Genomic DNA, 22,584 nt, shown 5'->3' with positions numbered 1-22,584 from the left:
CTACACACAGAACTGAAATACACACACATGCTCAGGTCCTATACATGCACTCATGGAGAGATGTTACAGTGAAGGGGCTGCGACTGCTGAACAGGCGCCCTGAGCGGTTCAAGGGGGTTCGGTGCCTTGCTCAAGAGCACCGACCCCAGGAGGTGAACTGGCATCTCTCCAGCTATCAGTCCACACTCCGTACTTCTGTCCGTACGATGACTTGAAACAGGCAGCCCTTAAATAAAGCCTCTACAAAGTCAATGCAATGCCGCTCAAACAGTAATGTGTTGAAAATATACTTTTTATGGACCTTTCTAGTGCAGCAGTTTATGGAATTGCAATATAACTATTCATATGGTGTAACGGTATTGCAATAAACTGAGCTGCAACATTTAATACAAAAATAAAACCACTACCACATCACCAAAAAACGGGGTCAAAAATGGTTTAAAAAAACGCTTTAGTATTACTAATTTTACATATGTGAACAATTTAGTTTACTCATAACAATTAAACAATTGTTCCATCGATGTCCAAGTTAGATTTCTTAAAATTATTAGAGATTTTAAAATACGACACTTTCACAATGCTTTTATTTTGAAGGCAGTATATTACTTCCGCCAGTCTCGTGCGGCAGACGTCGTCTTAGAGTGAGTGCGAGCCGAGAAATCCTTTCGGCTCAGTGTGTGGTTTTCTTCTCCGTCACTGTCGTCCGGGGCTCCGGCCCGGTGTCCGACCAGCCACAGCTGCTGAGAAACGTTTGAGAAATGTGTCACCCGTGTGCGGTGGAGGCGAGAGACACCATCTTTAATAAAACAGGTGGGCCATTTTTGATTTTCTAACGTGTTTTAACTAGCTAAAATAGCGTTGTGTTTCAGAGTGGTTTAACTGCCGCAGCGTGCTAAATGGGCAGTGGTATGAGACATCGTTTCCCGTCGTTACGTTGACTGTAGTGGTGAAGCCATGGATGTATTAAGAGGGTGAAGCCCACCTACTGAATGCTCGCTTTCTGGGATAGACTAACGCTAGGTATACATATCCTCAAACATATCAGTAACCTTTCGTCCACTGTTGAAGGCCATTATTCTGGTAACGTTAACGTTATACGACACAAACAATATTACTGACAAAAGACTAGCTAGGTAAGTAAACAATAGATTAAAACGAAGAATTTGGATAGAAAACTAAATAAAAAGCAACGCGTTGTTGTTTTATCTGTATATTTCTTTGTGAATATTGTTGGGTTTTCATAATGACACGAATATTGCAGTGATATAGCTAAGGTCTCTGTAATATGCATGTAGGAGCTTAGATGATTGGTGTGATATTTGTATAATGTGTATAATGTGCGTGTAATTACATCATTAATGCAGTTTTGATGGTAAATTAATATAAGCTAAAGAACAAGTCCCATTAGTTAAATCTATCATAAACATATGCTTTTGTAAAGTGATTTTCAATGCCCCTTAGATGTGTATTGCGAGCATGTGTGTGTGAATATGACATCACCAGTGACGTCATGAAAAGTAAAGTAGCATTTTGTGAGCCAGAACCAGTTAGACCTGGTCGAGACTGAAAACAGCGTCCTGTCTGCTGCAGCTCATGTTATAACTCTCTACGATTGCCAGGTTTTGGGCAGATGGGTTGGGATAAAAAGCTGTGGGAACTCAATTTTCACAGCTTTTGTTTCCGAGGAACAGGAAATATGTCCTGCTTTGGAAGGATATGTGGGTCTGTGATTGCCAATAACGTGATCCTAAATGTATCACAGATCACATCACCCGATTCAAATAAAGAATCCAGTTTAAAGATCTCCCCATCATCTACAAAGCCCTCCACAATCTCCCCTCCTTCCTCACTGCTGTCCTGCACTGACATACTCCTTACCTGAACCTCAGCTCCACTGACACTAATGTCCTGCCATCATTTTTTCTTTATACTACAAAATGTCATAATATAGTCAAAAGGCCAATAACGATTTCTTTAAACCCAATGTGGCATCTCCACATGTGTTGTTTTGTCGAGCTAGCGGTCAGAACATGTTCAATATTCGATGTACAATCAATGATATAAAACAGAGAAAAACACCCTCTCATTGTAGAAGCTGGAATTGGTAAACGTTTTTTTTGGTTGAAAAATGACTTGAATGTTTGGTACGTTCTTTTAAACTAAAGATATCAGTGACTTTCACACTGTTTACTGAAACTTGATGCTAGGGTGAAGCTCTTCAAAAATGTTTATTTCAAGAGATGCTACACAAATCTCTGTTACAACTGTGATGGAAATAGTCTTTGGCCATCTTGTAATGGAAATGCATTTGACTAAACAGATGTTATCAGGTTTAAACTTGTCTTTTTTATTTGATTGTGTCAATTTCCACAACCGTTTACTGAGTTAAACATAACTGATCGCAAGTGCTAACAGTCGCTATATGCTGAAGGCCGTTTTATGGTTGTGCGTTGAATTGACGGCGTACCGCCACAGACCCCTCTGGGTCTACGGACTCTATACCGTAGCCTGACCTGCACCTCTCGAAAAATGTAACTACACATGTCAAGTCAAAGTCTGCTTTATTGAGAATTTCTTCACATGTCAAAAACATACAAAGAAGTCTCGGCCGTGGCTTGGTAGCGTTGCATTTCTCCCGAAATATTTCCTGGTTCTCCTTCTCTATAAACATGAAATCAAGGAGAGGGTTAACTTTTCCTGCAACAAATGTCTCACCTTGGTCACAAAGAGCAGGGACACTTCTCTCACTATGACTCTAGAGTCAGTACTCGCCCCAAAGCTAATCTTCACTCTCTTACTTCTCCCTTGCTCTATCACCCACTCTCCCCACACACACACAGGCTCGACACATACCAGCGCACAAGTATAAACACCAGGCCACTTACATAGGCTATGGCGAAAGCTCTGCGTGGAGCCTCCGCACAACCATAAAACGGCATTAAAGCATCTCCCAGCTGGATGTTGTTAGATGGTTCTCACCTCTGGCTGGTAAGCCTTTTGTCTTGAGAACAAAGGCATGCAAAACACCAACTGAAAGACACGACCCTGACCAGAGGGGGAGGACCAAGCTAAGGTTCAAAGTGAGAGAACAGTTTCCCATCAGTGTGCATAATGCAAACCCACCTTTGTCCTGTGCACCATGCATTACAAGTAGGGTTGGGCATCGTTTGGATTTTATCAATTTTGATTCCAATTGAAATTCTTTCTTTTGATTCCGATTCTTTGAAGGGTGGTGTTGAAACGGGTCATGCCTGTCACATGCCTATTTTCACCAATAAGAGGAATGTTTTATTATGATTCAGTGGTGGTTGCAGTTTTCCAGGGCTTTTTCAATGTAAAACAAAGCCACATTAGAGCGCTAGCTACTGTGTTCCATGGCGGCAGCACATCAAGCCTCTGGCCGTATCAGAAACCAAAACTTGCACACATTAAATTGGGAAGTGATGATCAGATTTGAAACCAAATCCTCTAAGCTGGAATCGGTTCTCATTCTTGCCCAATCCTATTTACAAGTTTGACAATACTGTAAGAGATTTTAGTTTTGTTCCTCATTGTTAGAGTGGTATTATTAAATTGCCACAACAGTTTACTGTTACCTACCCCAGTTACAGGACATTATCTATAGCCCAGTTTGAATTAGGGAACATGCCTCCTGCTTTTAGTATCTCTGCTATCTGTGTTTGGCAACAGGAAGCAGTGAAGTGAGCAGATTTTTGTTTTATTTTAGCCTAAACATATCAAATGTACTGTTTCTTGTTTTAAATGTATCTCAAATCTGTTGCAATATAGTGGAATGGAGATTGGATTGATGTCCAAAAAGTGCCTGTTGTTTCAAATACCACATGAATGTTTACGATTAGAGGTGTTTTGGCAGCTGTAGGGAAATAGAAGGGAAAGGTTTTTGCTTGAAAAATGACTTAAATGTCTGATCAAAATAGTTGCTGATTAGTTCTGTATTGATCGACTAATCATTGAATGGCCAGACTGTCAATAAGAGATATTCAGAGACTCTTGTGATCCTGTTCTTAAACGAGTCCAGGACTTGGTTGATTTTCCCCTTACATCCAGTCCAGTATGTGCTCAAGCATGGACTGCATTCCGTGGACACAGCACTGGTATCTGGATATAGTGATTTCAATAACTAAGAACTAAGAAAGTCTGCAAATGTGTTTAATTCTCTGTTGCTAGGATGTAAGATCATTTGGGTGTATTTTAGCCCTTTGATGGACATTTGTTGCAGGGAGAATATTGAGAGATATACCAAACACAAAAAGTGCATATCAATCTAATGGAACACAATAAAAGTTCAAGCCAACAATTAGCGAGGGTAATGCTGGCATTCATGCATCTTTCCATCCATCCAGCTATGTTCTAAACCCATTAGGTTAAATTCTTTAAGGGTTGCAGGGGGGCTGGAGCCAATCCCAGCATTGATAGTGCGAGGGGCGGTGTACATCCTGGACAAACACACACAAACACACAAACAAGACAAGTAGTTTGTCAAATCAAAGTCAAAGGCACTGTTTTTTTCTTCTAATTCAGTTATTCAATAGGGGGCTCAGGTTTACTTAATCTTGTTTTCAAAGGGAGCTACAGTAAACTGTAAAGAGACATCTCTATGAAGAAAAGGATTCTTTCTCTATTTTTCTGTTTGACTGCGGCTTAAGTTAAAAGACACTAGTGTCCTTGAGAGAAATTCTACTTTGCTTTGAAAAGTATTGGTGCTCACAGCGGCCAAGTTCACCTGTTCACCTCTGTCAGCCCATGTGTCATTGCCTCATTGGCACAGACTGGCTGCACAAAAGAAGCTCTGTTCAGGGACCAATTTCAGGAAAAAAAATGTACCGGGGTATGGCTACAAACAGGAAGCCAAGGGCAGAGTCACTGTATAATACAGCCTTGCCCCTTTCTATTTAGTTTTATTTCCACAAAGCAGAAGTCCTTGGTTGAAATCCTGGAGGAGTGCTTTGAGAATGACGGGCGGTGCGATGCATAGACAAGATAAGCTGCTTGCAGACTATTTATTGTCCTGTGCCTGATATTTTGGGATGTTCTTTTAAACTTTTCTTTTAAACTAAAAAAAAGATAGCAGTGATTGTGTGTGCGTTTACTCAAACTGTATGCTACGCCGAAGCTCTTCAAAAACGTTTATATCAAGACATGTTACACAAATCTTTGCTACAGGTTACTTTGCCCCATCAGTGACAGCCTAGTTTGAAGCAGGGAACGTGCCCCATTGCTTTAAGTGTCTCTGCTATCTGTGTTTGGCAACAGGAAGCAGTGAGAGCAAGCAGATTTTTAGTTTTTATTTTCAGCCTAACATATTTAATGTACTGTTTTGGTTTTAAATGTGTAATTATTAATTGTTTGCCATGCAGTTGATTAGAAATTGCATTGTGGTCAAAGATTGCCTGTTGTAGTTTTTAATTTTTTTTTTTTTACCACATGAATGATCCCAATTAGAGGTGTTTTGGCAGCTGTTCGAGTCACTGTGTCCCCAACACAGTCTCCGAATGCAGCAACCTAACAGAGGAGGCCCACAGTGACTGTACTGCCATTCTGGTTTGAACTGGATGAAACAAGGCTTTTTTTAATGACCAGTTGATTTGCCATCCTCTTTCATTCTCTTCCTGTAAATAAGGGGTGAGTTGACCAGACAGGGAGATACAGTTTCAGATAGTTTTTTTTTGTATCAACTCCTCCCAGCTTTGTGTTATAATAGGAAGCAGAAGTGATAAGAGCATGGCATTTGGATGTTCTCTAAGAAAACAGATTAGTCTAGAGTTAATACTTTAAAGCAACACAAATGGCTCAGATTGTTGTATTTCTTGCATTTCTCACACATTTTCTGTGTGAGGAGTAGTCTATTTGTGGTTTGACAGTACTCAAGTGTAAATGGACGCCTAGGAGAGTCTTTTTGTTTTGGGGTTTCTTTCTCATGTGGTCTGCAGTCCAATCTCAGTGTTTCCATATTGCTGGGTTGTTCCGTATCCCCTCCACTCATTCTGATAATTGTATGCTCTGTGCTTTAAAAGTGAAGACCAAAATAAGGAATAATCATTTGTGTTTGTATTTTTTGAAATGTTTGTGTGATTCAACACCGAGCTACCAAAGATTACATTTATAAAAATGATCCTAAAAGAAGACACGGTTACACTTTAAAGCGGCCATATTATGCACATTTTCATGTTCATAATTGTAATTTGAGGTTGTAACAGAATTGGTTTACATGGTTTCATTTAAAAAAATATATATATATATATTTTTGTTGTCTAGCACAGTGCTGCAGATCCTATTTTCAGCCTGTGTTTAGGTCTCTGTTTTAGCTACAGAGTGAGACATCTCACTTCATTACTATCTTTTTGTGCAGTAGCTAGGTAATGATAACATCAGCTAGATAACTCTTTCTCCAACTTTGGTCAGTACAAGGCAGGACTAGCTGGGAGACTTCTAAACAAGTGTACACTTGTGGAATACCTGCAGAAGAGGGACATGGAAGTAGTTCTTTTGTAAATTATAGAGAACGAGCTAGCATGCTAGCGCTAGCATTTGCTAAGGTTAGCCACCTCATCTCGGTTAGTGATGTAAAAAGCCGTGGAGATTTTGAATAGCTCACTCGGAGACTGAAGGCAGAGGACATTCAGAAACTGTAGCTCACTCAAAACAGCATGGATAGTTTTTTCCAAGTTTGTATGCACGTGGAAACACCAGAGACACAAAATAACGCCCCAAATCCCAGAAAAAGTGTTTTTTTATTTTTTCATAATATGGGAACTTTAATCACGCCATGAACATGTTTGTGCAAAGACACCGCTGCACATCAGGAGATGGATGGGGGGAAAACCCAGGGACTTGTGTGGACATGCATGATGTGCAGGGTTTGTGGTCTCTAATACTTTCAGCTTGCTCTGAATTCTCTGAACCGCAGTGTGCTGTCGGCACATGCAGGATGTCCAGCGTATGATGCACAGTAGAGTCTACAGCAAATATGACAGCCGCTTGTTGTGGGCAGTGTGGTAACCTCCACACCTGGCCCTAAACTTGCTGATGGAATGATGATGGAATGAAGGTTTAACATTAGGTCACAATTACATTGCAGGATAGAGTCCTTTCTGTCACAGAAAGAGTTCTATTTAAGTCTTTAGACCAGTGTAAAATCTATTCAGAGTCCTTTCAGCTTGAAAGATATCACACATATTTAATCAACAATTCCAGATACATATGTGCATCTCAGATGACATTACAACATATTGTAAAAGTATCCAAAAAAGTAATAGCGGAAACTGATTTTGATATGTTACAATTTAGCCCAACACATTAAGGTTTTAAAAAACAAATAATCCATTAAGTTCTACACTTGACATGTCCCCTACTAATGCCCTGTTTTCTCTCTTTCCAGATAAACCATCATGATTCCCATCACAGAGCTCCGGTACTTTGCTGACTCCCAGCCAGCATTCCGTATCCTGAAGCCATGGTGGGACGTTTTCACCGACTACATCTCGATCGTCATGCTGATGATTGCGGTGTTCGGTGGTACACTACAGGTCACGCAGGACAAGATGATCTGCCTGCCTTGCAAGTGGGTGGTCAACAAGTCCTGCGAGACCATGCCCATCCCAAACGTGAGCTCCGCCTATCCACCGGAGCCCAAAGGCATTCAGTATGACCTTGACCGTCATCAGTATAACTATGTCGATGCTGTCTGCTACGAGAACAAACTACACTGGTTTGCAAAATATTTCCCCTATTTGGTGCTACTCCACACCCTCATTTTCCTGGCCTGCAGCAACTTCTGGTTCAAGTTCCCCCGCACAAGCTCTAAACTGGAGCACTTTGTCTCCATCCTACTCAAGTGCTTTGACTCCCCGTGGACAACGAGGGCTTTGTCTGAGACCGTGGTGGAGGAGAGCGACAACAAGCCTCTGGGGAAAGTGAACGGTTCCATGGATAAGAAGGCTTCCAGTGTGAGCGAGGATGTTGAGGCTAGCGTTCCCATGCTCCAGCGAACAGCAAAGTCCAGAATTGAACAAGGAATTGTAGATCGCTCTGAAACTGGGGTTTTAGATAAAAAGGAGGGGGAGCAGGCCAAGGCTCTATTTGAGAAGGTGAAGAAGTTCAGGATTCATGTAGAGGAGGGTGATATAGTGTACCGTCTTTATATACGTCAGACCATCATCAAAGTAATCAAGTTTATACTGATAATTAGCTACACAGCCTACTATGTACGCTACATCAGGTTCAGTGTAGTGTGCTCTGTAAACATTCAGAAATTAACAGGCTACAGCATGTTCTATTGTGCTCACCCGTTGGCAACTCTTTTCAAGATTTTGGCCTGTTTCTACATCAGCTTGGTGGGGGTTTATGGCCTGATCTGCATGTACACTCTTTGTTGGATGCTCAGCCGCTCCCTCAAACGATACTCCTTTGAATCAATCCGCGAGGAAAGCAGCTACAGCGACATCCCCGACTTAAAGAACGACTTTGCCTTCATGCTACACATGATAGATCAGTATGACCCTCTCTACTCCAAGCGCTTTGCGGTATTTCTTTCAGAGGTGAGCGAGAACAAGCTCAGGCAGCTGAACCTAAACAATGAGTGGACGTTAGAGAAGCTGAGGCAGCGCATCACCAAAAACTCCCAGGAAAAGCTGGAGCTGCATCTGTTCATGCTCAGTGGGATCCCTGACACAGTATTTGATCTGGTCGAGCTGGAAGTGCTCAAACTGGAGCTCATCCCGGATGTGACTATCCCTCCAATCATCGCACAGCTCTCCAACCTGAGGGAGATGTGGCTCTATCACACACCAGCTAAAATTGAGGCTCCAGCTCTTGCTTTCCTGAGGGAGAACCTAAAGTCTCTTCACATCAAGTTCACAGACATCAAGGAGATCCCTCTGTGGATCTACAGCCTGAAGAACCTCAGTGAGCTGCACCTTACAGGGAACCTGAGTGCTGAGAACAATCGCTACATTGTCATCGACGGGCTTCGGGAGCTCAGAAGGCTCAAAGTTCTTCGTCTGAAAAGCAATCTGACCAAGCTGCCGCAGGTGGTGACGGATGTGGGTGTGCACCTGCAGAAGCTCTCCATCAATAACGAGGGCACCAAGCTGATGGTGCTCAACAGCCTGAAGAAAATGGTCAACCTGACTGAGCTTGAGCTTGTGCGCTGCGACCTGGAACGCATTCCACACTCCATCTTTAGTTTGCACAACCTGGCGGAGATTGACTTGAAGGACAACAATCTGAAGACAATAGAGGAGATCATCAGCTTCCAGCATCTGCACCGGCTTGTGTGCCTAAAGCTGTGGTACAACCAGATCGCCTACATCCCCATTCAGATCGGAACACTTACCAACATGGAGAGACTATATTTGAACAGGAACAAGATTGAGAAAATCCCCAGCCAGCTTTTCTTCTGTCGCAAGCTGCGTTTCTTAGACCTGAGTCACAACAATCTGACCAGCATCCACGCTGATGTAGGCTTCCTCCAGAACCTGCAGTACTTTGCTGTGACAGCAAACCGGGTAGGAGGAACAAACTCTTCTATTTGTCCTGTCCTTGTTTTCATTTTAGTGAAAGCCTTTTCACATGTCCAATGTTCTTAGAAAGGTAATCTGTCTTCACCCATTTATGTTACTGTCATCTATGAATAAGATTAGCCCAAAGTCCAGTTAATGTATTTGCAAATGTCAACACTAATTGATCTTATAGACAGGTTGGGAATTATGTCTTTAAAGATAACCACAGGACAAGACTCAGGCTTTGGCACTTTTTCACTTTATTTGTTGTGTATTATCAACTTATACTTTGCAAATGTTCCAGTTTTTAATGTATCCTTGAAGGTTTGTGTAGGATTTGAGTGGAAAAAGGTTGAAAATTAGATATAATCTCTGGCTGTTTATCCGCTCTCCACTGAATGGCATGTTGTAAACACAGTTGTAAATGTCACACATGTTCGATAAAAGGCCCCCTGTTTGGACTAAAGCGCGGGCTTTCACTGCCAAGTCAATTTTCTTTTATTCTTTTGGGTTAGTAAATAGAAACAATAAGTGTTTTCAAAGCTTCGTTACACTGACTTTTTTTTCTCTGAGAACACATTAGGATTCTTTGAGCACGATGTACTCCTCGAGCCTTTTTTACAATGTAATCTGGTTTCTCTGATAAAATGGTTAAAAAAAAGGTTCCCAAAGACTTCCTGAGAAGTAAACAATTACTTTTGAAGTCAACCCCCACAAATGGGTATTATTTAGGAGGTTGTTTATGTCAGTTGCAAAGACATTTAATTATTTTGAGGGTTGTACCAAATCCTGCAGTTACAGTCTTGGCTGAGTTAGTCCATTTGGCTTCAGGTGAAGGGGATCATTTCAGTCTTAACAAACTGCTGTTTATCTGAAAGGCAGCTCGAAATGTGTCCCAGTGTGTCTTTTAACCAACTTCCTGCACGTCTTCACTTCAGTGCTCACACTACTGACAGGCATTGTAAATGCACAGATGACGTAGTCACTCGAATTTGCAAGATTTGTATGGGTATGCTTCAAATGTCATTGTTTTTTGAAATGAAATGATTCATGATGTAGGAATTTCATTTTGGTCCACTGTGAGAGATTCTCACAAAAACGTTTTTTTTGTGTTTTCAGCAAAGGCTCCTATTACTGCCGCTTAACTGTGTTTGCTTGTGTGGTTGCACGCTGAAAATAGGTTCTAGCGGGTTTGTGTGCAGCCGAAAATAACTCCATTAAATGGGACCCCTCTGGGGTTCCTTGTGTTTTTAAGGCCGCTATTGCCTAAATCCTCCTTCACTGTCGGCGCTTGATCGATTTAGATCAGTCGCGTCATTGTGAAAATTGCATTCATGTAGGTGTTTCAATATGATGTGATTCATTTTGAACATCAATAAATAGAGATTAAAATATTGTTTTTTGACGAACAAGAAGAACTGCAATTAGGACTAGGAGTTCATGGAACAAAAGCACACAAAGGCTAAAGGAAGGGTTTTAAATTATTTGTTGACACCCTTAAAGCCATTACTTTCTGTGTTATCTTTTTCCATTATACTTATACTGAGTGCCCTTTAGTCTAGTTTTGATTCATTTCCTGTGCTGAGTCCTGGGTTGCGTTATCTTTGTAACATGTGAAAAAAACATAATCTAGAACTGAAAATAACATATCCCATCTGCTATTGCAAATGACAAAAAGGTAACCACTAAGACTTTCCGCTACCTATTACCTTACGCCTCTCATGAATTTGTCTTCTTTCCTCTCCACCTCAGATCGAGACTTTGCCCCCGGAGCTGTTCAAATGCAAGAAGCTGCGTACTCTGAATCTGGGAAACAACTGCCTGCAGACGCTGCCATCCCGCTTCGGGGAACTCACCGGGTTGACCCAGCTGGAGCTGAGAGGGAACCGCCTTGAGTGTCTCCCAGTGGAGCTCGGTGAGTGTCGGCTGTTGAAGAAGAGCAGTCTGATAGTGGAGGAGGACCTGTTCAACACGCTGCCACCAGAAGTCAAAGAGCAGCTTTGGAGGGCCGATAAGGAGCAAGCTTGAGTCAAGCCTTTGTGGAGAGCGGCAGAGGAGAGAAGTTTGGGGCTTTCCTGGCAGGACCTATTAAAGAAAGTGATGTCATGTCAAAACTTTCAAGGATGCTGAATGATCACCATGGGAAAATCTCGGCAATGAAAGGTGGATCAGTAATGTGGCTTTTCTGTTAAATCATCCTGACTATAAAGCTACAGGGATGCAAGCAGATGATGTTGAATATGCATGCAATATTAGGACCTTGCTAAAGCAAACTTGTTATTAGAGAGAGAGAGAGAGAGAGCAGGGAAGAAAGCGTTGCAGAAATTAGCCTTGCTAGTGAGCTAAATGTGCTCACTATCACTTCTCTGCTGATCATGTTAATACTCTGGCCTCAAGGCTCAATATTTTACTTTAGGATTTTTTTACAGTCACATTTGCAGTTGCGGCACTGCGTGGCTCAGAGTACTGGCAGATGTTAAGTTAATAAATTATAGTGTAACTGACAGCCAAGTTGTCGAGGCATGAAGGAACAAAATGACTTTGTGATGAAGAGCAACAGATCATCCCACAGGTGATCTCACAGTGTTGGCCTTAACTCAGAGGACTGATGAAAGACATCAAAGAAAACAAATGGGAGCAAGCTCTACAGTACAATGTCTAAATACCCTGCAGTTGTTCATTTATAACGTTGGCCTGTGGGCCAGGCGGTAAAAGGTGGATGGGAGCTGGGGGGGGGGGACAAAAGCCCCATTGTTGGTCTCTTCATTTTGCTTCCCTAAACGGCACCCCTTATTTAGGCAAGGGGATCAGGCTTTACCTTAATTAGGAAGACTAAACATCAAACATATTACGGATGTGTCTTGTTAAATGATGTGAGATTGATTGGGATTGGACCTGAAACAAGCTCATGTGTTATTTTGACTTTAAGTTGCATAATTTGGTACTTTTAAATGCTTCCACACATTGGTATCATGTTGGGGCCTGTGAAAAAGGCTGTATGTTGATCGGTTCAACGTTCAAGTAAACGAGTGTCTGAATGCCACACATTTTACACAGCCATTGATTTGTTGTTTTGTTTTAAGACTTTATTTTAAGCTGTGTATGAAACATATACCTTTTAGACAAAGATCTTAGGTGATCTTTGTTCCACTAAAGACTTGCTTTACTGACTAGATTGTAATAACACGAGGTGTCCCCCTGCTGACATGACGTTTGCTGACCCTGTATTAACGTTACACGGTCACAAACATTCATAACACTCCCTGTCACTGTTGATGTCTTTCTTTGTTATAGTCAAACATATGCAAGCTTTCATAATGCTAATCATACAACCAGATTATTATCTGGGCCAATAGAACAAGCAAGAATCGTGGGACTTTTTATGCTCATTATGATTTTGAATTAGGCAACCTTAGATGATTATTATCCCGAGTGGATGAACTCCTGATGTGAGACGGGAGAGTCTTAACTAGCTGCCAGAAAAGTGTTGGTGACTCGAGTGGCTAGCTGTTTGTATGCTAGCCCTTCAATTTATCATGCTCTGTTTACTCCAGGGTAAACCGGAGTGGTTTGTCAGCGTTTTGTTTATCCGTTCAAGAGCGACGTAAGGACAAACAGGAAATCACAGAGTGAAAGAAACTGGTTTTGACCGACCTCCACAAGGGAAACATGTATTTGCAGAAAGCGTATGCAGAATATGTAATTTCCACATCATGGTCCAAATTAGTGCAGCATGCTCTGTCTGCTTGAAACACTTTTCTTGTTAAGACCCTGGATTCAATAGCCTCATTTGGAGTAACCCTGCTAAGTTTACTCCATTCAGGCATCTCGTTGCTAATATGGCCTTATCTTTTACAAGCTGTGTGTGCCCTGTTAATGATCACAAACATCACGTTCATGACTTGTTTTTTTGTGTCTTGTTAAATGTACAGCCGAAATGTTTAACGTCTTTGTTTCATACATATCACTCAAATGGTATGATGTGGTCTTATTTTTACTAGCTGTTTCTTTGAGCTTTTTATTTTAATTTTTTTATAAAAGAAGGGACGTTTCACTGTAATAATACAATTGCACCTTTTGTTCACAGTGAATGCCGTTTCACTGAGGCCTTTGCTAAATCCAAATGCCCTTCTAGGGGTCATTAGTACATTGCTCCTGTTCTGAGAGAGGAGCCTCAGTCATGAATGTGTTGACTAGCAACCAGTTTTAAAGATGTAAGCAAAGGTCACAGACAACCCATAAAGGAACAGATGACACCAGAGAAACACAGTAATTCAGATTAAATCTCACCTTTTCCAGCATTTATAAACTTTTTAAACATAAACATTGTTTTAAGTGGCATGTCTACCTTGATATGTCTGCTCTGGTTTCATTTGTGCGGTGCGTAGATCGAGCCAAAACGTGTTGTGTTAGTGACCTGTTGGATGCCAAACAAAGGAATGCCAATAGGCATTTTCTAGTGCAGTAACTGGCTTGAGATATAGGGACAGGTTCTAGGACGGTGTACGTCATTCCAAAGTAAATTTGATATAGTAACATGCCTCATTGTAGTGGTGCATTGCAGTTGCAAATGCCGCTGACACTAAAAATCTCCCCCCTGCAGTCCACCACAGAGTGTCAAATTAGAACATTTAAACAATGCCCGTCAGTTATTGTATCAAGTGTCTTGGCCTTGACTTGATGGTCATTAGAGGTGGGATAGTTGCTGCAAAATATACCTTACCTTCATTTTAGCTTTAGCATGGTCAGTGAAATGAGTCTCACTTTGTCCTGCTAACGTTTGGATTTGTATCCACAAATATCCTTTTTTCTGTCCTGTAGTACAGTCCTGGACAGTCCCTTCCCTCTGAGTCACAAGATGAGAACATAAAAACCCGCATGTCAGTGAATCGGGTGACTGAGCTGACTCAGCCATTTCTGAAACACTAAAGAAAGGGAAGTTTTAGTAACTAACAGAAGCAGCCCATTCTCATCGAAGCACCTTAAATGACCTCAATTAATACATTTAAAAGCTTCATCTTTTTTTTTTAATTCTGTGCAAGTTCACAGTTTTGCTTTAAAGTGCTCATATTATGCAAATTTTCAGCTGAACGATTGTGTTTAGAGGTTATATCAGAATAGGTTTACATGGATTCATTTTCAAATAACACCATATTTTAGTTTTATTGCACATTGCTGCAGCGCCTCTTTTCACCCTGTGTGTGTTGAGCTCTCTGTTTTAGCTACAGAGTCAGGCATCTCACTTCTGTTCCATCTTTGTTGGGAGCCGCACATGCGCAGTAACCTAGGTTAGCACTGCTAGCCAGTCAGAAGCAGCCAAGTAGGAGGGCGTGCCACACTAGCTGCTAGGCGATCATTGTAACGTGTGTTACAAAGTGACAAGTGTTAAAGGTTGGACTACAATAGAGCTGTTTGGAGAAGTTTGTGAACAGTGTTTTCTCTTGGAGATGGTAAGTACCTTTTGGGTGGACTTTGGGCTTTTTCACTTAAGACTAAACCTATTACATGCGCAAAAAATATTTAACACAACAAAGGGAAGGGAAAAAGCATAATATGAGCTCTTTAAACTTAGTGTTGCGTCTCCAGATTTTTTTTTTAAGTAAAAAACATTGAATTTTCTTTTTTTATTTATGTTATGTATGCCTTAAGTAGTGTAGTTTTGTGAAACGGTGTGATTGATGGGTTTATTCTTACATAAGATTAAGGATCCACAGAGGGTTTTACAGCAGACAGTGAGATGCTGATTTCTTTGGACACAGCTCCAAGATTTCACAACTCAAAAGACAGAACCCATGACAATCTAACATCCTGTAAATGGAGGTGAGCTTACCCTCCACAACGCCTGCACACTGTTAATATTTGTAATATTTCTGAAGTGTGTACATTTTTGGACGGTCACATACCATTTCACTTAAACTTAGAAACCACATTATTCAAAAAGAACTGCCATGATTGCATAGACATCTGTTCTCCAACCATGTATTACACTTTTTTTTTCTTTTTTTTTTAATATATGATTGTATTTGCTATGTGTGATTATTCATCTCTGTGTTCTGTGCCTGTAGATCAGGGATATGTCAAAAGAGTTATTTTTGGGGGGTGGGGGATCACATCCATTTCATGTTAGAGCATGAGTTTGTCAATGCTGAACTTGTGTGCATTAAAGCCATACTAAAGCCACCCACTTTACCCCTAGCAGTAATCACTGTTGAACATAAACTGTAAGATGGAGGAACAGACTTGTTTGAATCGGCACCGTCTGTATCACATCCGACAAGGCCTTTATTAATTAATTGTTGCCAAGTGGACTAAAAACTGGCTTTTTAAGCGGGATCTGTAAAAATAGACAACTGAACTTGAGTTTCTAATGTTGTCCTTACTCTACCTTTTGTACTATTCTGACACATGATAATGGAAATAAACACAACACTGAATCATGTTGTAAAGAGTGTTAATTCCTCATCTGGTGGATGGTTCTTCCTTCTTTCAAGTCCTGAGCACCGTTTAACTTGTTGCGGAGAAAAGTATTTTAAATTCTAAAGAAACTCATTAGAGAAAGGAACATTTGACTTGTCTCAGCAGGGAAAGCACCGGTGTAATCCTCCCTGTGTGATACATAGGCTGTCTATGAAAAGGCTGTCTTTGGACTAGAGCTGCAACGAATAATTGATTAGTTGTAAACTTTAAATTAATTGCTAACTATTTTGATAATTGATTAGTTGGTTTGGGTGAATTATTTTCAAGACAAAAGTAACAATTCTTTGATTCCAGCTTGTTAGATGTTCATTTAGACTATTTTCTAGTTCCATCTCTTATTTGAGGACGTCATCTTGGGCGTTTGAGAAACACTCATCCACATTTTCCCCCATTTTCGGACACTTTATGGACTAAACGACTAATCGATTAATTGAGAAAATAATCAACAGATTAATCGACTATGAAAACAATTGTTAGTTGCAGCTAGCATCACCAGTACTTTGGACTGGTGATGCTTCGCAATCTGAGTGAAGTATGTTGGTTTTTCAATACATGGATCAACTCGTCTTGAAGCTATTCGCCTTTTTTGGTTTTCCAATATGAAAAAAAGTCCCTGGTACCTGCCAACAGGTTCTTTATTTTTAGGAGGGCGGGGACAGGGGTGCTGAGCTGAGCCAAGTAAAGCTAGTACCAGCAGTGGGTAAATGCCATTAGAGAGTCAGCATATCCAAATTAGCTTTTTATTTTACTCTGGTTACATAAGTGAAATTAGCATGTTATTAACCCTGACCAGCACTGGTCTGTTATACACATAGGCAGTGGTGCAGGAAGTATCTTTTCAATTACACTGCAACATAAAAGTATTCAATAACAAAGTAAGTATTAAAAACGTATTTCTTAATATAGAATAAGTGTATGTGAGTATGATTAGAACTATAATTTTAATTACAAGTATACAAATTAAAAGTACTCATAATGCATCATAATGCTAATTTGTAACCATTGATCATTCTGTTTCTGTATTTTATTATATAGCAGTACATCATATTTGATCAAGTCATTGTATCTTATGTTTAGAAAACTTTGTTAGAAAATCTAGAAATTGACATGCAACAAGGACCCCAGGTTGGAATTGGACCCGAGGCCGCCGCGGTGAGGACTGAGCCTCTGGCCATCGGGCGCACTCTACCAGATGTGCTTCCCAGGCGTCCGTGTGTTTCCATTTTACAGCAACGCCATGAGTGACATCTAGAGGCCAAGCTGGGCTACTGCAGTACACCACGACCAGGCTTCATTGGCTTCTGTCTCGCAACGAAAAAGTTCAAGGCTCAAAATCCTATTATGTGTTCACATGTCACATAATACCCGGATGATAAACTCGTCGGATGTTTCCCAGGAGCTGGACCTCTGCGAATAGACAACCATGGATTTTATGACAGATCGGGATGTGCAGAAGGTGAGTTTTGCAAAAAAAGTAAAGAATTATAGGGAGCTGCAGGTAACTAACATCCTGCACTTTACGCTTGTATTGTACGTAAGGGTTAACGCCCGAGGAGGTGTCCGTTGTCCGGTATTAATGGACGACGGCGAGGCGTGAACTCTCACTGCCAGATGGGACTTGACCTTTCCTTTTTGTTTTAGTTAAGCGCATTGATTTAAAACAGTAAACAGTCGTTTTCACCGGAACTCCTTTAGTAGGTGTCCTATAACACCCTGCAGCCAATCAGAATCGAGTATTCACCCAAACGGACCATTGTATAATCACAAATGCTCACATTCATCACTCTCGTTCATTAGACTATATTCACACATCGCTGTAACAATGTAAATATCTTTTTAGCCTACTCAAGTATCTTATGTTTGCTGTCTATATTTGTGTATCGATTATACATATGACACCACATTCCAGGCTCATTACATAACCAGCTGCAGACACATGTGGCCTATAGAGGTAGTCTACCCTAGCTAATGCACGTTTTGCTGCATTTCCTTTTTTTATGTGATATGGAATTGAATATTTGTGGGTTTTGTAATCGCCTCACCTTGGGATTGTGAAATTGACATGAGCATTTTTCACTATTGTCTGACATTTCATGGACCACAAAATTAATCAATAATATATTAATAATTGTCAGATTATTCTCTAATAAACATAATTGTTAGTTGCAGACTGAGTGTGAAAAGGCAGGACACAACCAAGACAAATGGAGGAGTTTTCCTCTGCTCTTTTGCCCTTTAGTTATGTAATCAAATGTAATTGTATGTGTAAAGGCTCTACATGTGATCCTACATTTAAATATGACAAAAAAAAACAAACATCCCTCTAATATATGACTTACATCTTTGTGTAAAAGTGGAAACAGACGAACATAAGATCTGCTTGTCCCGGCTCTTCATTGAAACTAAATGATTTACACATGACTTGATGTTTTAATGGCCACACTATTTAAATTCCATCAAATGAAAATATTCTCCATTGAGTGTGTAAATGCTGTACATTTGGCCCTAGATTGAAGTTCAATTTGAGGAAAACAACGTAGTGTAAAAAACTGGAAATGTATCTGAAAAACAACTCCTATGTATTTTATAGTACATGGAGGATGGCTATGTGGTTCTGGACGGGCTGCTGACCTCCCAGGAGTGCGATGAGCTGAGGCAAAGGATGGCAGAGATAGTGGACCGGATGGACGTCCCGGAGCACTGCCACATCACTTTCTCCACCGATCACGATGAGCAGCTCAAAGCACAGGTGACATAATACTCCGCAGCAGTGTGAGCTGTGTCAGCGACTCAAGAGTTTTAATCCCACAATATTTCCTTTTCATGCTTTCCATCATATTGCACTACAAGATGCAGGTATGTTTCCCACTGAGTGTGTTTCCCCTTCATGATCAGGCTCACGTAGTCCGTAGGTACATTACCTCTAGACTGATTTACAGTGTTTACCTCGACCCTCCATGTCCTTCCTGTCAGGCTGATAGCAAACACTTATGTCAACAGTCAAGTTGGTGTCTTTCGCGTGCTTCTCCCCTCTGTAATGCAATCCTTCCCAGCTGGATCAGACGACTCAAGTCAACCTTTTGACCTGCAGGGAAATGCTGACTATTTTATCACAAGTGGAGATAAGATCCGCTTTTTCTTTGAGAAGGGAGTATTTGACGAAAAAGGTAAGCTCTACTAAAATGAATTCTCAAATGTCCTTCATATTTTGAAAATATACACAGTATATCAGGAAAGGCCATATTAGATAGGTAAAGCATTCCTTGTCTTACAGGGGAGTTCATGGTACCAAAACAGCGCTCACTAAATAAAGTCGGACATGGTGAAATTTCTAATCAACCTTTCCAAAACATCATGCGCAAAGAGCTTTCCAAAAGTCCATAACTAATCCCAGTTTTCATCTTTTAGCACTACATGCCTATGAGCCGTTGTACAAAAAGGTTACACATTCACCCAAAATACAGGTGAGTGAGCTGTTGAAAACAATTTCAGAAAATTACGTACTGAGTCCCAGAATAACCAACAATCACATTAAATGTTCTCCTAGGGCTTAGCAAAGAAGCTGGGTCTTGTAAGTCCTGTGATACTGCAAAGCATGTTCATTTTTAAGGTAATGTATTAAACACTATATCTCTCTGTCTGTCTGTCTGTCTGTCTGTCTGTCTGTCTGTCTGTCTGTCTGTCATATGATGATGTATGGGTAGTTCATGATAAGATACCATCCATTTCTCTCCTCCAGCAACCAGGGATTGGCGGAGAAGGTATGTAAATATGTAAAACTCAATAACGTGTTAACATAATTTCCATGAAACATCTTTGCTTTTTTTGTTTTTTTAGTGACGCCACATCAAGATGCCACATTCCTGTACACGGAGCCCCTGGGCAGAGTCATGGGGCTGTGGATCGCCCTGGAAGATGCTACTGTTAACAACGGCTGCCTGTGGTTTATCCCAGGGTCACATAACAGTAGGCTCACTCTCTAACTAAACTTGCACTTTTGCTTCCAGCTGTTTTGTTTCTCAATTATATTTTGGGATGTCAACTCATTTTTTGGCCAGGTGGTATTTCTCGGCGTATGGTGCGTACCCCAAAGGACACCTTTCCCCTGACAGACTTCACCGGTCGAGAGCAGACCTACGATGACAAGAAGTTTGTCGCTGCACCTGTTAAAAAAGGTAATTCACTCGCCGAGGCTTCGAACTCACGTTGATTGTGGAATTAGTGTGTTCAAGCACTTTTTGACTGAGGCTGTATTGGGGACATACTGATCAGTGTGGAAGCGCAGGCATTTGTCATGCATTCAGAAAGTCTGTGCCAATTTTGATAAATTATCTGTAAGTATTATAGGCACAATGATTATTTAAAGGAATAGTCATAGTTTTTGAAATGTGCTCATTCACATTCTTGTCAAGAGTGTGGGGCGCCCGGCCAAGAACACAATATTAAACAAATGCAATAGAACGTGTTAAAAAGAAACTATCTCACACGACTTCTTTGATTTGATGATGACAAAGAGAGGCTGCAGTTCCAATGAAAAATTTTAAAAAAGGTTTAATGAAACAGCATGATGATATGACAAAGACAATAAGACACAAAACATAATAAGACTGCAGCTGCAACTTCTCCCCGATGGAGTCACATGAGATCAGTCCGGAACATTTCTAAATCACACACATTTAATCCCTAGAGTAGAGGGTGGTTCCTCAAGTAAAACTCTCCTTCTTGGTCAAATGAGACCACACCTGGCCACAAGATTGAAGTTAGCGTCACCTATTTTCAAACTACTTGAATACACATTCAGTGTTCCAATCAAGTCTGGCCCAGCAGGGTTGGCTCCCAAAGGCTGGGACATCCATTACCTTTCCTGTGGGAACACTGAGCTGCTTCGTGTATGCTAAATGATAGAACTGACCTTATCAAATCTTTAGAGACAGAGGAAGAGAGGGGTAAGGTGAGAGACAATAGGGCCGGTCTTGACCTCTTCACAGAGACAAAGAATATTGTCCTAACCTGGCTGCATTGTACATAAACAGAAATACATTGTTTTTAACTTTTTAAAACTCCACACATGTTAAATAGTGAGCTTTAGAGGTGCTGATGTAATTAATTTAGGAATGAGCCAGATTTGCTGTTTCCCAGTCTTTATGCTAAGCTAAGCTAACCGGCTGCAGACATGACAGGGGTCTTCTCATCAACACCACTGTTTTTACACTTTTAATATTTAATTGTGTTTATGATATTTGATAAATTCCCTGCCCCATTGTTTGTTCCGTGTTTTTCGTATGTGTACTGTTGCTGTGACATATGAATTTCCCTTCGGCGATAAATGTCCCACCTCATCCATCAACCGCTCTGTGTTCAGGTGGCGTAGTCCTGATCCACGGGGAGGTGGTGCATCGCAGTGCTGAAAACACCTCAGAGGACTCTCGCCACGTCTACACCTTCCATCTCATGGAAAGCCAGGACACCCGCTGGAGCCCCGACAACTGGTGAGAGTTTATTGCCGTTGGGTGGTTTTGTGGTGTTTCCATTATTCCTTTTTTTTATTTTAAGCAGGTGTATACACTAGATAATCATAACAATCTTACATTATAAAATCCCCACATCCTTGTGAAATTGAACACACTAAAGATGTTCTTACTTATTCTGGTATAACCAGTAGCTCATGGTTACTAATGTTAACACATAAGCTAATATTTACTGTATATGTACACATTACTGTACAACTAAATATTATTCTACTACCACTCATGCTGCTGTTACACTGTTTTGGTGTGTGACAGATAAATTACTTATTTTTTTTCTGCACAAAAGTAAAAACAAGCGGTAAACACTCTTCAACGCGTTTGTTGTTTTCTGCCTGTAGTCCTATTCTACATGCTCTCAGTCAGGTGTCCTAATGATGTTGTCTTTAAATTAACAGACTTTAGAGAATATTAGAAAATAAAGGTCAAATTCCACGTGCCATTATCATCAGACTACGTAATGTAATGGGATAATGGAAAATGCTAAAACACCAACTAACAGTAACACAAGTAACCAATTAAGCTAACAATAGCCACCATATGCTACTGGTCATACCAGACCAGGAATAGCTGCTGCTGCCTGTGTTTAAACGCTCTGAGCAAAAAAATAAAACATATTTCCTCATGTTGTTTTTCACATTTGAGCAGCTCGTAAATGCACCATTCTATTTGCCTTTGAATTCAACTTTAAGTAAGATTGTATTCTGTCACGTTAATAAGTTTAATGTTTCCGTCATTTTGGTCCTCAAAGGTTGCAACCCACTGAAGAGCTCCCTTTCCCGTCTCTCTACACTAAATGAAGGATGTTTTGGGGCGTTTGGTGCTGCAGTTCATGGAAAGACACAAGATGACCAACATGTGTGAACTGTTTTAACAATGCTTTTAACCTACCAATGTGCTGCCGTTTCTCATGGCTGGTTTTGTAACCTAAGTGACACTGTTTAGATGAGCTACTGTACATGCAGTCTGGTATGTAGCTTAATCAACAGCAAAGTCAAGATTAATGGTAACTAAAACTAACCCATATTTTTGATGAATGTTTTTAAACGAGAAGTTTTAAT

At 40.7% G+C, this 22,584-nt stretch overlaps 2 protein-coding genes and 1 long non-coding RNA gene across 4 annotated transcripts; all 3 read left to right on the top strand.

The window, feature by feature from the left end:
• Positions 1–637: 637 nt before the first annotated feature.
• On the top strand, positions 638–11,583 carry lrrc8aa (leucine rich repeat containing 8 VRAC subunit Aa). The gene is made up of 3 exons (XM_034897237.1): positions 638–810; positions 7,400–9,527; positions 11,274–11,583. Exons 2-3 carry the CDS (start codon positions 7,410–7,412, stop codon positions 11,547–11,549), a joined length of 2,394 nt encoding a protein of 797 aa, XP_034753128.1. The 5' UTR covers positions 638–810; positions 7,400–7,409; the 3' UTR covers positions 11,550–11,583.
• On the top strand, positions 6,141–15,955 carry LOC117959884. The gene is made up of 2 exons (XR_004660015.1): positions 6,141–6,223; positions 14,643–15,955. It is a non-coding gene; the product is annotated as an uncharacterized LOC117959884 (long non-coding RNA).
• A 1,301-nt stretch (positions 15,956–17,256) lies between these two features.
• Positions 17,257–22,344, top strand: phyhd1 (phytanoyl-CoA dioxygenase domain containing 1). 2 transcript variants are annotated; one of them, XM_034897262.1, is made up of 12 exons: positions 17,257–17,454; positions 18,589–18,747; positions 18,849–18,854; positions 19,090–19,165; positions 19,273–19,320; positions 19,407–19,462; positions 19,546–19,608; positions 19,738–19,759; positions 19,836–19,964; positions 20,057–20,173; positions 21,361–21,487; positions 22,275–22,344. In XM_034897262.1, the coding sequence occupies exons 1-12, from the start codon at positions 17,422–17,424 to the stop codon at positions 22,321–22,323; spliced, it is 885 nt and encodes a 294-aa protein (XP_034753153.1). In that variant the 5' UTR covers positions 17,257–17,421; the 3' UTR covers positions 22,324–22,344. The 2 variants fall into 2 exon arrangements, with proteins under 2 accessions (XP_034753153.1, XP_034753154.1); XM_034897263.1 differs by lacking the exon at positions 18,849–18,854.
• The last annotated feature ends 240 nt before the right edge of the window (positions 22,345–22,584 follow it).

This window comes from Etheostoma cragini, chromosome 16 (assembly GCF_013103735.1).
Source record: "Etheostoma cragini isolate CJK2018 chromosome 16, CSU_Ecrag_1.0, whole genome shotgun sequence".
Lineage (NCBI taxonomy): Eukaryota > Metazoa > Chordata > Actinopteri > Perciformes > Percidae > Etheostoma > Etheostoma cragini.
This window is presented reverse-complemented; position numbering and strand designations above follow the sequence as displayed.

What these genes read in the sequence shown, in the direction of transcription:
- phyhd1 (XM_034897262.1), top strand. Translation starts at nt 17,422, where the DNA reads ATGGATTTTATGACAGATCGGGATGTGCAGAAG. An exon ending in GGGAGTATTTGACGAAAAAG is followed by an intron (nt 19,166 to 19,272) that starts GTAAGCTCTACT and finishes CTTGTCTTACAG; the next exon opens with GGGAGTTCATGGTACCAAAA. An exon ending in ACCAGGGATTGGCGGAGAAG is followed by an intron (nt 19,760 to 19,835) that starts GTATGTAAATAT and finishes TTGTTTTTTTAG; the next exon opens with TGACGCCACATCAAGATGCC.
- lrrc8aa (XM_034897237.1), top strand. Translation starts at nt 7,410, where the DNA reads ATGATTCCCATCACAGAGCTCCGGTACTTTGCTGACTCCCAGCCAGCA. An exon ending in TTGCTGTGACAGCAAACCGG is followed by an intron (nt 9,528 to 11,273) that starts GTAGGAGGAACA and finishes TCTCCACCTCAG; the next exon opens with ATCGAGACTTTGCCCCCGGA.